Genomic DNA, 14,663 nt, shown 5'->3' with positions numbered 1-14,663 from the left:
AAATCTCAAAATAAACAATCCGCGAAAATGGAGGACACCGTGAGCAATTTCTGCAAAAACCCTACATCTTTTAGTCGATACCAACTCCGGGGAAATAAATACAGATAACACAACATTTTCTGCAGCTGTAATACTTTTTGACATTTAACACCTTTGTCTTCAGTCACCGTGACCACGCACGCTGTAAAGCACGCGAAACGTCGGTTTAAATTTAAAATTATGTACAAATAATTATAAGTTTAAATACAAATACATAACTATAATCCGTTAAAAAAGTGTTTTTTCTTTAAAACCAGTTAATTTTACAAAAACTCAAGCTTGAATTGAACACTATAATGTAAAAGTAAATAAATTTATTCATCAACACAAGGTTACACATACAATAAAAAAGACAACAAAAATTCTGCAATGTGCTACTGAAAAGGCATACAGTCGGCATCTACCAAATTTTACCTAAAATCAATCAAACCCAGATTAAGTTCATTTCGATTTTGATTAGGTATTCTAAAACTTTAATTTGTTTGTATAATTTCTATTGTATCTTCTAAATAATAAAACCATGATAAATAAAATGTTTAACGTCTCATGTAAATGTGTCAATGAAAACTAATGCATTGTATTTTTAAATCGTATAATTTGTTGTTTAAACCGAATAAATTTTTTTTGACCAAGCGGCTTGTCACCTTGAATTCAAATCGATTAAGATCTCTTCTAAACTATCAAGCAAATGCTTCACAGTATTTATATATAAAGTAAATAAAATATTACTGTTTTAAACTGTTTTCCTTTTTTAATGGTATAAAAACAATGTAAAAGTTCCCTATCGTCTGATCGGTGCGTTTGCGAACTCTGGACTGAAAGGTGTCGGGTTAAAGGCAAAGTTATTATCGTGTGTCGCCAATTTGTTTCCAGTCTGAAAAGAATATATACAGCACATTATTAAATGTTACGTTATAAAATAAACTTTAAATAAATCTGTTTAAACAACAAGAACATGCCCTCTGTACCTCTTCCCCGAAGTCGAGGGCGTTGGCTGCGCTGCTGTCGGTGCGGAACTGCGGCAAATCTTCGATCCCTATCAGATCAGAGTCGTCGGAATCCTCGCTAATGTTAGGAGTATATTATGAATTAATTTTGTTTCTCTCAAATCGCTTCGTTGTACTTTATCTTGTTGCACCAACCTTAAGGCGTCAAAGTCTGGTGCCTTCACGGCGTCGTTCCAGATAGGGTTGGAGCCTTCAGCTGCATGTTTGTTGGTGCCGGGCGCCGCCAGACCAGCGCGATTCAAACCCGAGTCTAGCGACCCGTACTTCGTCATCGACAATGCTTGCAGCTGACGATGCAGTCTACTCACAACGAAAACAATTATTTTATACGTATGCGATATATTAATAGAGTGTGTGTCTTCAGTGACCACCTCATTCTGGATTCTTTCATAACTATTTGCAAGACTGTGCCAACCTGTGATTGTGTCTGTAATTTTCTACTGAAAACCTTTAAATATTTCAGTTGCAAATCTGTTAAGACCTTACTAAGAGAACCTACCTTTAATTTTCCATCCAACTATTCTTTAAGTCTGAATTCAGTAAGTTTTTAAAGAAATATATTAATTAGTCGGAAGGCGCCCCTTACGTTCTTGTCCTGACTATAAAAGTAACGAGCAACACGATGCACATCAACCCGAGAAGAGCGGCTAGTCCTGCCACCGCATAGAGCAGCGCGGCATTGGAGTCGCCGCTGAGACTGGGGCTGTCACCTGTCACCAAGTCCAGCAGCGCCAGCAGCTGCGTGCTCAGCGTGCGCTGGATGGCGCCCAACAACGCTGTGTCACTTCGCAAACTGCAAACAGTTTAAACAATATAATAACCGTCGACGTCGCGCCGCTTAAACGACCGTTTAGTTACTTGAACGATTGGTTACTTCTCGATTTCTTCGACGCTGACGGGCACGTGGTCGCGCACGAAGTGGGCCCTCACCTCCGTCACATCAGTGCGGGCCACGCCCTGTTCGTCACTCGCGGGCACCACCTGATCCACGTTGCATGTCATAGAAAAGCCTGAGCTGAAGGTTGACGCAATCTAAAACAAGAGAATACCGAACAATTCGCAATTTAAAAGTATTGCTTTGTGGATAATGTTTTTTAATAAAATGAATGGCTTATAATTAATCAATTTGTATACCGTCTACTAGAAATACTTACAAAGTCAATCTTGCTTTCTATTTGCTCCAACGTGTTCACAAACATGAAGAATACTCGGTTCTGTGATGATATCAAGTAGATCTTTACTTCCACTGTATCCGTCGCCCCGGCTAAACATATGAGTATAATATTTTATTGCCTGTTGGATAAATCGTATTCTGTTTTTTTTATAATAACAGAATACGATTTATTTTTTATTGTATTGTAGGAACTTTATGTAAAAGTCAAAACTACTTATAAGGACGTAGTTCTAGTTGGTGGTAATTGTTGTACTTTCCGTAAGGGTGACACGTACCAGAGTCCCGAGCTACCACGTTGAACTCGAACATGCCATGCATGCTGGACGTGGGCTGAAAAGCCAAAGTGAGAACGCCAGTGCGCTCGTTCAGATGAAAAGCGGAATCCTTGACGACCGACAAGCTCAGATCCGCTGACATAGATTCCTCGTCTATAGAGTACCTTATTTCTGCGTTGTCCGAGTGCCGAGCCTACGAAGGAAAAGGTGAAAACGGCTTCTTTTCAACTAACAATTAATCGTTACGTAAAGAGTGGCAAGTGTAGTAGATACTTACGGAGACATTGAAGAGTATCCTGTTAATAGTGTCCATAACGGAAATGCCTGCGGTGTACAATTCCCGATCGAAGTATGGCCGAGGATTTGCTTCTCTCACCTTAGAAGATCACATGAATATTAAAATACTATTTAATGCATATAGTCATTCAATTTCATAACAAAATTAAATAGAGTACATACGTTTACAGTAACAGTCAGAATAGACTCTGGAAGAGGTGTCGTTGCGGTGTCGGCGTTACTAGCGGCGATCTGCAACGTGTGACTCATAGCTGCGGTGCGGTTTAACTCCTTCACGACGTATAAGACATTGTCAGCGCTGTCCAAGCCAAAATGCCCAAGGTCGTTTCCGTCTGTTAAGGCATATCAATTTGAACACATAAATATTTGGAATCTTGGAGAAGTATAAACTTGCTTTTCTGCCCCATATTTCGGATGTAGTTGTTGCAATCACTTTCAAACTAAATTTTTCATCTAGTGTCCATAATTGCCAAGTGTAGTTTATGTCCTAATTCAGGACTGACGGCATACGACTAACCTAATATTTTATACACGATAATGTGACAGTCGTCCTCGCACAAGTAGTTCTTCGGATCCTCGGCACGACTGAGTTCACGCCTCTCAGAAAGACCTCCGACCTCCTCTGTTTTAAAAGAATATCATTTTAGTCATATTATAACTATATTGAAATATAAACAACTCAGAAAATTTATAGGATTATTATCTCACCAACGAAATTGACAGTTTCAGTGAGTTGGGGAAATAGTGGGTTACCCCGGGTAGGGACAAAAGCGACCCGAAACGAGCTTTCAGACCAACGCGGCCCCGGCTCGATGCCACCGTCCGTAGCTCGGATTGTGACCTGCCGTACACCAAACATTACTCTACCGACTCAATTCAGTTAAATAATATGACTGGAGGAAATTCTTACCTGAAATTCCCTGACGGTTTCAGTGAACATTTTTTTCAACATGAGTATACCTTGGTTGAAACGATCGTTAACAACATGAAAGTATTCTGCAGTGCTATCTGGAACAAGTAAATGAGGGTAATGTATTTAATACTGAGACTTTGTATACCTTGAACTATGAAACTATGAACCTTGATCCGGAACTCACCTTCGCCTACAATTTGGAACGTGACCGTCCCGGCTTCAAGCCCATCTTCATCAGTCGCTTCGAGACGTTGTAAGTCTTTTCCACCCACAGTCACCAAAACAACGTTCAAGTCGGCTCGTTCCTGTTTGTGATAATTTACTTTGAAACTTCATATTCATAAATAAAATTGACAAGAAAAAGTCTCGTGCAACAAACATTTTGTAAAATTTTATTCGTTAAATCTAAATAGTTAAAAAACTTACCTACCCTTGCTAGGCGAACGGTGGAGCCGCTCGGTGGAAACACGAACACAGGATCATGGAAGTTGTAAGGCTTAATCACCAGAGAGTAGATCTCCTCTGAAATCTGCTGAGGATCACCGTGGTCGAACGCCTAAAATGCTTATATTTATTAAAAAAGCTACTCATAATTACAGAAAAGTGTCCTAGACGCTAAGTTTAACAGGTACTGAAAAACTCACCCTGACACCGACTGCATAGGTCCCCCAAAAGCCTTTCATATCAATGGTAGTGCGTAGTTCGCCGATATTGTTCTGGAGTTCTTCGTTCCAGGAGGTAACCATTTCAAAGAGTGTGGGCAAAGAGAGGTCTCTCGAAGTGAGAGTGACGTTGATGAGGTCGTAGCCCACTTCTGAGTTTGGTGTATTCGGTTCGTCACGGTCCGGGGCGTTTATTAAGGGGGAAAGTTTAACACCCTAGAAATATAATTATTATGACTTACGAGAGCTTAGTTTCTTGATACATGCTTGTAATGTTCTATACATATACTATTGTGATGTATGAAGCATCTACATCAATAAAAAGAAGATACATCTTCATATTATAGACTATTAGCGACTTAGATAGAATATTTTCTATTTAAAACGTAGCTGTTTCCCAAGGTTCCCTGTGATAAATACGACCTATACGACGAGTAAATGTGAGAGCGTGTGCGTATATGTATTTTATATTTGTTAAAAATTAAACACTTAACGTTTCCTCTTTGTAATATTAGGAACCATTGCATGATAAAAGATCATCCACGTTTCGTTGAATTGGCAAATTTCATGCCTCAATGGATTCTGCAAGATCAGGAATAGTCATATACCTACGTATATAAGCAATTATGAAAATGTTTTCTTTTACCTTCTGAACAGCTTCACTGATATCCCAACCGAACTTGTTTTTGTCGGGTAGCTCCGGTGCGTTGTCGTTCTCATCCAAAAGAATGACTAGCACCTCGAGTTGTTCTTGGTTTCTGTTACCGTCTGAAATTACAAATTCTTTTGTTGAGATATCATAAGTATTGAACTAATATTATTTAATAACCAATGATTTAAGTGAACCTCACTACGTTTAATTTCTTCTATCCTTTACATATATAATATTTGTGATATTGAACTTGGCTCCTATTTGGCGTTGAGAATTCTTATGGTAATTAAAAATTAATTGGATATTTCAAGACAAAAATTGTCTAAGTGCTATATGATCCAACATGTATGACAACATAAGATGCATTTGTCCAAGACTTAATAAGTCATAGTCAGACAATTTTTTTCTCTAGATACCTCCGACAGAATAGAAGTTGTCTATAAGTGTAAAGAATATTTGATGTTGTGGTTCATCTCCGTCGCGATCGAGGACATCGTTGGTAGTGTAGTGCACGTACACGCGGCCTGTGTCCAGGTCTACTGCAAAGAAGTCGCGCAGACGACTGTTTACCGAGTACTGGATCTGGTACCGAACTGTATTGTATATTTCTGAAAGGAAACCCGGAAATCATTTTTCTATATTAAACATGTACTTTTCGGGAAGTTGCCGAATTAAAACATTTTGCTGACAAAATCTAAAATGAATCAAATTTATTGTTGCATAAATCTATATAACAAGGAAAGGAACAAAGGAACTCACCGTCTCTATCCAAGTCTATAGCTGCAAGCAAGACAACATTAGTGTCGTTCGGTGCATTTTCATAGATCTCTACAGTAACGTTAAATTTCGACGTGTCCGGAATCGGTGGTTTGTTGTTTGTATCTATAATCGCAATCGCTATCTAAAAACATGCGTGTTAATAAATAAATATAAACTATATGATAGTTACAATAAAGTATATTAATCACCTCCCCCTCCGGTTCATGGCATATGGGATCGGGCGGGCAGACTTCAAGCAGGCAGCAGTCGCTAGCTACGAGGGTGTAATAGAGGTTGAATCGAGGCTCGTCCGCATCTATAGCGCTGTCCTCGTCTACTGTCAGCTGTCCCGTCCTCAGGTCTATTTTTACTAGATTCTTCGGCGTATCTCCGCGTGGTCTATAATAAGTCATCAGAGTTTATTTCTCTCAGTTTTAACGGATTTTGGTCGATTTTTTATTCATACCAAGTGTTTACTCGGTCTCACCGTAAAGTATACCGCACTTGATTATAAAGCGGTCCGTCGATGTCCGTAGCTAACACGGAGCCGATTACAACGTTGGTACTGGAACGTTCTCTGACGGTAAAACTCTGTGACAATGTGTTCTCATCCCAAACTGGCGCGTTGTCGTTCAAGTCAATTATTACCACCACAAATAATGCTGCGAAAGTTATTTGTAATTGTTAATTATCTTGAAATTTTTACCCTATTTTGTGCTCCGATTGGTTTCACATTTTTAATCCGTTTTTTAAACTATTAAGAAAAGAACTAAGTAATTTTGCAATAATAAGTAATAAGGAGCAGAAGAGACCTTCATCGTAGGTGTCTCCAATCTCGGTGTTCCTATCTTCGACCCTGACGCTCAAGTACAGCATGTCGAACTCCTCGTAGTCGATAGTGATGCCCTCCCTAATTTCCCTCACTAGCAACGTGCCCACAGCGTAGCGATGATGTCCGTCAGGGTAGCTGGTTTCGATGGTCACAACCCTATAGTGTTTGGCTTTGTTATAGTCGATTTAAGAGCAATGTTTAGCACGTTTTTTAATATTAGGGGCTATATACAGAAGCTGGATTTTTAAAAAATAGAACAGGGTGCAAACGCCAATGGACACTCTCAATGTCAGAAGTCTCGCGAGTTAAGACATTAAAATAAATAAAATTAAAGTAAAATACGTTTATTTAAGAACATAAGATCATCAAGGTATCACTTATTCCACGTCATTAAATTCGAACCTGTAGGAATCCCTACTTATCGGCAAAGAAGACAGAGGGTCAAAGTTAGTAAATATTTTTTTGGGAAAAGGGATCCTCTTCTTTAACAAAATCCCAGAGGCTCTATTATCTCTGCCTTTCAATATATTAAAGAAAAGCCCTGTAAAAAGGCTTACTATAAAGTTAGCAATTAAAAAAAAAGTTTCATAATAATACTTAATAATTATTGGAAACTAACCCTAAGTCGACTTTCTTAGCTCGAACTTCTTAAACCCACTGTTCCATTTTAATAAGCAAAAGTTGAAATTAAGGTAGGTACATGATTTAAAATGAAACAAGTCAATCTTAATTTACTTTAAACATTACGTGTGTTTTCTGGTTGTGTTGACCTTTTGGTTTAGTTTTTGTTTTTTTAATAATTTTATTTCACTGTTAAAGTTTTAAAGTTGACGATAGTGGTATGAAGACTATTATAATTACTCCTTGTAGTGCGAGGGGTCCACGTGTCGGCCTTGCTTGGTGGCGTAGGAAGCGTCCCATTGGATGTGATAGAGCAGATCGGCGGAGGTATCGGCATCCTCAGCGCGGATGTCGCGCGTTACCACGGTGCCAGCGACCACGTTTTCTTTCACCTCCGGGCTTCGTCGAGGCTAAACACACAAATGAGTTCACTTGCATAACCGTTTTCAACTGCTATTCCTATATATTTCTATATTAGGCACAATTTAAAGAAACTTTCCGATTAGGAAAAGCTTCTATGTACTCTCTTTTATATTAATACTTATGTATGATTGCTTGTAATTACTGATTTTTCTATGTAACAGGCGTTGCCGGGCTTTTGAGAATTGGTACTATCTTTTCTTGAAGGACGCCAAGTCGAATTGGTTCTGAAATACTTCAGTGGGCAGCTGGATCCACATAGCGGTTGTGCGTGACAAAAATTGCCTGAATTGCTCCGTTGTGGAACGACGGACATGGAGGTGGTATTTTACAGATATAATTATATGAGGTTTGGATAAGTAACTCGGATTTTTGTTTTCAGGATGAATTAAAAATTATCAGAAACAATGCTGTATCCGTAATTATTAGTAAATGTTTAATACATTTTGAATAAAACTAACCAGTGTCAGCCGAGGTGGGGTGTTGTTGATATCGTTGAGTTTGATGACAAGCTGCGCCGTCTCCGTGTTGTAGGGCTCCCCCAGAGTGTCCGTAGCTAGAACCTATTTTCGATTATTTTAATTAAACTAAACTGTCTAACATAACGAGTATTTTATGAGTAGCAAGGTTGAAAGACAATAACTTTGCTATAAAATACTTGAAATGTTGTTTAAACAATGCAGTTGAAGCGTGTTTTTTCTATGTACATTTTAACAGAATTTTTACCAAATACGGTGCAACTGAATTGAATGTATTTCATTTATTTAAAATTTAGAAGTACTGTAAATATACGATTAATTGTAAATAAATTTAATAAAATTTTAGATAGATATATTTTATCAAATTATTAATCTTAATATATATAAATCTCGTGTCACAATGTTTGTCCTCAATGGACTCCTAAACCACTTAACCGATTATAATAAAATTCACACACCATGTGCAGTTCGATCCAACTTGAGAGATAGGATAGTTTAAATCTCAAATTATAGTCGCAATTTTAATTTATAGCAAATTATTTGTTTATAATTTGATACAACTCCAACAGATGGCGCTGTGTTAAAAGTACCAACGTTTCTCATAAACTATCTAACTTTTACAGAAGTTCTCCTACAGTTTCCCTTGAATAGTTTACTACTATGTAATATAACAAAAACCTTAGCCACAGCAACGCTTGGCTGAGTCTGCTAGTTATATAATAAAATTAAAATATATTATTAAAAGGCAGCGTTTCTCCTTTGAATAGCTAGATTAATTGTTTCTCCAAAATAGCTGCCAGCTCTTCGGTGTTCTGTGATGTCGACTAACCTTTTTGCTGTTTTCTTCAAAAGTCTTATTTATAATTATATGTTAAATTCGAAACTTGAAATCTTAAAATATTATTACCTGAACGAAGATTTCGTTTTGTCTCTGATAATCAAAGGCGTCATCTGTCGTTACATGCACCTTTCCTGAGTCTTTGTCAATGTGGAGGTAGCTCTGAGCGTTGCCGAGGAGCGAGTGCCTGAAATGTTATAGATCATAACTTGTGTAAATATTCACGAGCGAGACACTTTCGCCGAACACTTACTCTACTCGGTCTTGAATGTCCCTGTCGTGAGCCCTTACTGTGCCGACATAGAAGCCTGCTCCTTCAGTTTCATTAAATTGGACCTCTTGCACATTCTGCTCAAAAATGGGCTTCTCGTCATTCCAGTTAATAAGTGTGATGGTCACATTTGCCTCTCCGGTCAGGTCAGGTCGGCCTAGGTTCGTCGCGACCACCTGCAAGCGACGTTATCACTTTATATGTAATTAAACGTGTTTAAAAAGGTAGATAGTATGTTAACTTGCCTTCAGTTGTATTGTTTGAAATTGTGGTACTTCAAAGTCCAGCAGGCTATGATTTTGTGTGCCCAGGATAAAGGTCTGTCGCTGGTAGCCCACCTGGGGCGCAATAAAGAACGCTTGCTCCGCCCCTGGAGGGTTAACACTTTCCAAATGAACGGAATACTGCGCATTTGGACCCTGTGGGTACATATGGGTTTAAATAACTTGGTGGTGATTTTCTTGTCCTCGTCTCTTAGTTAAAAAGTTTTACGCACCAAATCTTTATCATGGAAACCAATCTCTTCATCGAAGTTAATTGTCTGCGCGGTTTCTTCCATTATGCTGACGGAGTATTCCGTTTGCAGAGGCTTGGGGGGGCTATCGTTGACATCGTTAATGATGATCACGACGCTGGCGGTGCTCGATAGTAGTGATTCGTTGTTGCTCTTATAAGCTATAATTGATATTGGGAAGAGTTCTCTCTGAATTGCATCTCGATCTATCGGTTTCACTTCTAATGTAGCGCCATTGTAGCCCCCTTCAATAGTTACTATTTTAAAAAACTCAGCATCTGCAAATAATATGTAAGAGAGAACGTTATTTTATTTTAAAAACTTTTTACTTTCTCATACAACAGTAGATTTTCGTATTACCAATAAAATCCCAGTGTTTTTAATATTGGAAACGAAGATCTTTATTGAACCATGGCAAAGACAACCCACTGGGTAAGAGTATAAAATATGACTGACCTTCAGGATTAGTCTCGATTTTGTAGAATATGGGCCTATTGATGCCGGTGTCTCCGTCGATGGCCATAACTTTGAAACTCTGAGCAGTTTTTTCATCGAACTGCTGCACCGCGAATATCTCTACCCAGCGAGGCACCCGGTGCTCCACGTTCTCTACTTGCACCATCATAGTTATCTGGTGCTCATTTGGTAGAGAGTCCTACGTGCAAAACATCTTTATTTTGACATTTGGCGGTAGTAAGGTATTTAATATCTTTTTATTCTCCTGGTGTATTAAAGAGTTTAAAAATCGCACGTTTCGCAACTTACCAAAGCCGTCACTCTAAAGATATGAAGGGCGTTGAGTTCATAATTGAGCGACACGTTTAGGCCTATGGTCATAGTCATTCTCTTCCAGTCAGGTGATATGTTCCCTCCGACGATGTGGAACATGTCGTCGTCATTTCGGTCGCTGCTGATTTCAAACGTCATTTGTGAAGTACTGATCTCTCCATCTTCATCTGTCACGTCGTACACGCAATTCGTCAGACCTATATCACTCATCTCCTATAAAAATTTAATAAATTATTGTCACAAGTGAACATGTGTTACTGTCCACTGCAAACGTGAAAAACTTGGCGATAAAAAAAAGTGTTCTTCTCTTCCGTTTTACGCCCTTGATTTGAGAACTGGCAGTAAATGTAATATTAGAAGCATTTCATATACATTTCTGTTTTTGCTGTTTATACGTGTACATTGTGTTTCCTATGTGAATGATTTTAAATGTTGAATATTTCATTTGTCAATAATGCTACCTAGCTATTAATTAATAGTCGTATAGTGATTTTATAAAAAAAATAATAATCATTATCGCTGCATCCTTTTTAGCTCTGAGCCTCAGATTCCTGTTTTTGTTTCCTGATCATGTGTCATAAACATACATAAACTACCAAGTGATGTGTTAAACTTGTCAAATAATAAATTTAAGAAAGTTATAAAACAGAAGCTCTCTAGGAAAGCTATAAAAGTATATATATATAATATATATATTAAGAAAAAGTAAATAAGAAATTAATTAATAATATATCTTTAGGTGCTCTCTGTGTGAAATTTCTTGGCGTGTGTTAACAGTGGGTTCCTGCCTACCTGTTCTCTCCCTCCCTTCCATTTTAAAAACAACTACCCAAACTGGTTCTAGTAAATGTTTTTGCCATTGCTTCATATGCCAGAGGTTCTATATTAAGAACATAAAGGCTGTTCTAAGACGAAAATCCTTCAAGTTTCTAGAGCTTGAAATATTTTAAAGGATTACTTACGGGAATTACACAGGGTTCAAAGAACTGTATAATTGGTGCGTTATCGTCAATATTGACCACTTCTAGAGAAATGGTGGCCACCAACGTCTGCCCCGGGGCTTCAATTTCAAACATATAGTTTTGCATGGCCGTAATCTCGTAGTCCTGTCTGCAATTCAATAATTATTAATTAGTTGAGATCTTTCAGACTCAACTCGTATATTCCGGATGTAATTACCTTTGCGTGATGTAAATAAACCATTCTTCATTAACTTTTCTTATTTCTGGTCCAAGCATTGCGAATGAACCAGATACGAGTGGCTGCAGAACGACCGGTGGTTCGGTTCCTAAAATTGTATTGTCATGAACAAGTAATTTGTGTTCGTTATTTGTTGATCTCCTGCCAATAATTAAACTTTAATAATTTAACTTTAACAAGTTACAATAATTAAACTTCGAGGCTATCGAGATCTATTTGACGTATGAATATGCTTAAAATCCCAAGATTATTTGAGCGTCATTTATCAATAACTATGTATAGTATCGTATAAATCCTCACCTTGATAATTTAACTTAGCTATAGGCACGGGTTCCTCTATTTCCTCATCCATGTATATGACTTGTGTCCCGGAAGTGGCCGAGCCCGAAAAGTAGGCATCCATACACACGTCCTCCCGCTCCAAAGCCGGGATGAGGGGACGCTGGCTCCATGGTATTCCTTCACAATTGTTAATTTAATTAAGTACTCCGTACGCAGTTTATTATCATTATGATCGCATTAATTATTGATTATTAAAATACATTAAGTCATACATATGCTGTTTTATATTTGTTATGTGTATGTTATAAAGAACAATCTATTATGGGATATCTGTAAAACTCAAAAAACTCTTTTGCGTTGTAGCAAAGTGCTTTGATTGTAAATCCAATAAATTGCCATTACTTTTGGCCTAGAGGGTATGACTCTCATCTCTGTGGTCGTAGGTTTATATCCCGGCCTGGCACCAATAAACTTTCTTTCTATGTGCGCATTTAACATTTAATTTTAGCTCGAACGGTGAAGGAAAACATCGTAAGGAAACCGGTTTTCCCAAAAACGTCGACGGCGCGGTTCAGGAACAGTAGTATTCTACTTGCTATTGAGTGAATGTTATTGGTAAATTAATAAATATAAATCACCTTCAAAGTTCAAATCGGGCAGATCATCAGGCTTTGGTAGTCTCGGGATATGGATCATGTACCCACATCGTTCTGGTTCTGAAAATGAAGATAGGATCTCTTTATTTTGCATCATGCACTTGAACCCAAAATGTTTCTAATAATTATTTTAGTAAATAATGTTATTTATTTTTTCATTAACATTTCATTCGTTACATTACAATATAAAAATTTAACATAATTAAATGAAAAATAGAGACATAAAAATAGTTGGCAAATTTATAAAAGCAGTTCTAAATTTTTTACTTCATATAAATTTATTAGACATTTAAATAAGAAAATGGCTAACATCTTACAGTAAGGAGTATAATCATATATATTTACAACTGTCCCAGGAAACTTAATTTCGCCTGAATGTGTTTTTTACTTGGCCTTTTTATACCAACATATATAGAACATTATACAATGCCACATAGAGGCTGATCGCATTACCGGAATAAAAACCTAAGTATTTATAAAACTATTTTTTGTAATATTTATCCAATTCCCTCAGACTTGGAAGAAGAAGCAGGATGAAATAAAAAAAAACCTTGTATAGTGCTAGGTTTTTGAAAGCTGACGAATCGACTCACTAGAAAATTTATGAAGGAATTTTCTTATTTGAAATGTCTTATAGGAAGGAATATTTATAATATGTAACTTCTACATACTGCAATCGTTATTATAAAGATAGAAATTGATAACAAGGACCTAACTGCGCAAAAAGCTTTCTTTTGTTACAAGGCAATACATTGTTTTTAGTAATAATAGTTTTAGAAAAACACATGCTTCCTGCAATTACATGTGACTTAAATTCTAACGCTTGGCCTATTTCCATGAACTTTAGTTGTAGTTTATTCCATTTAGAGATATATATCAAACAGAGTATAAAACGTACCGTTTGCATTCGCCCAGTCATCATAAGGAAGCACCACTACTAGAGCTAGCAATAAAAGATGATTCATCTCTTACGATCATGTGAGCAGTGAGCGGAGAAGAGGGTGCTGTAAATGGTCGAAAGAAGAAACTGAGAGAAATTAATGAAATTGATTTCGAATTCACCTTTTACACAATTGAATGAAGTCCTGTTGAGTACTGCTATACGTATCACACGATTATAATGTGTCGCTTTCGATAAGATCACTTGATAATGATAAATATTTTCATCGATTAACAATACTCACAAAGGTGTTTATCAGTACGATAATTAATTATCGTCTAGATATATTTTCATAAAGAATTTTAAATGTATTTATATTTGATAAAGCAAGGGCATTGTCTTATTCGGCTTCCGTTAGTGCAGTGTTGTGATTGGGCGAATTGTTTACGACCCAGAGAGAGTTGTTGGAGTACGTAAATGGTATCTTCTAAATCGGTATACATTAATTAACGTAGGAATTTGTATGATCGACACAGGTAAACAAAATCTAGCCTCTATCTATCTACAAAAAAGCGAATGACTAAACATACATAATTAGATTAATTGAATAAAGTTTACATGTTAAACGTTGTGTTTTTTGAAGTCAGTTAGTTGATTTTAACAAAATGCCTTTAAAAAAATTTAAAAGCCGCTCGCATGGATGTGTGGCTCACATGCTACTCTAATATTATGGAAATAAAAATATTTCTTTTTGAATGTTACAAAATAATATATAATTTCGAACATTACATGTAACCATGATTGCGAGCCTATTTACTGAGATGAATCGCTTATTCGTACCATAAAATGTTCCCACGTGGCCATAGAGTTAAGTCGAATTTAATGATGTGGAATACGTGATACCATTATGATCTTATGTTCCGAAATAAACGTATTTTATTTTATTTTTAATTATTTTTAATAAAATAGGCTCATGGAGTTATAGAAAACATTGCAGCAAATAACTTGTTACGCTGCCCAGTACCTGCATGCAATCTGCAGATTCCAGCATTTCGCTATACACACAGAATCACACGTCCCTCATGATGTCAACGGAACCTGTG

The 14,663-nt window shown here is 37.1% G+C and overlaps 1 protein-coding gene across 2 annotated transcripts; it reads right to left on the bottom strand.

Moving 5' to 3' along the window:
• Positions 1–338: 338 nt before the first annotated feature.
• LOC110992050 (cadherin-23) lies at positions 339–13,802 on the bottom strand. 2 transcript variants are annotated; one of them, XM_022257710.2, is made up of 34 exons: positions 13,579–13,802; positions 12,663–12,740; positions 12,043–12,201; positions 11,722–11,830; positions 11,505–11,652; positions 10,519–10,755; positions 10,210–10,408; positions 9,736–10,031; positions 9,485–9,658; positions 9,222–9,415; positions 9,038–9,155; positions 8,113–8,214; positions 7,472–7,641; positions 6,591–6,766; positions 6,266–6,440; positions 5,988–6,177; positions 5,779–5,920; positions 5,436–5,627; positions 5,014–5,135; positions 4,350–4,583; positions 4,136–4,261; positions 3,890–4,010; positions 3,703–3,800; positions 3,501–3,633; positions 3,310–3,414; positions 2,955–3,124; positions 2,773–2,871; positions 2,496–2,688; positions 2,201–2,310; positions 1,921–2,078; positions 1,633–1,839; positions 1,182–1,346; positions 999–1,104; positions 339–913 (listed from the first exon to the last, which is right to left on the bottom strand). In XM_022257710.2, exons 1-34 carry the CDS (start codon positions 13,643–13,645, stop codon positions 821–823), a joined length of 5,166 nt encoding a protein of 1,721 aa, XP_022113402.2. In that variant the 5' UTR covers positions 13,646–13,802; the 3' UTR covers positions 339–820. The 2 variants fall into 2 exon arrangements, with proteins under 2 accessions (XP_022113402.2, XP_022113403.2); XM_022257711.2 differs by having other exon boundaries at positions 1,008–1,104.
• Between the last annotated feature and the right edge of the window lie 861 nt (positions 13,803–14,663).

This window comes from Pieris rapae, chromosome 8 (genome assembly GCF_905147795.1).
Source record: "Pieris rapae chromosome 8, ilPieRapa1.1, whole genome shotgun sequence".
Classification (NCBI taxonomy): domain Eukaryota; kingdom Metazoa; phylum Arthropoda; class Insecta; order Lepidoptera; family Pieridae; genus Pieris; species Pieris rapae.
This window is presented reverse-complemented; position numbering and strand designations above follow the sequence as displayed.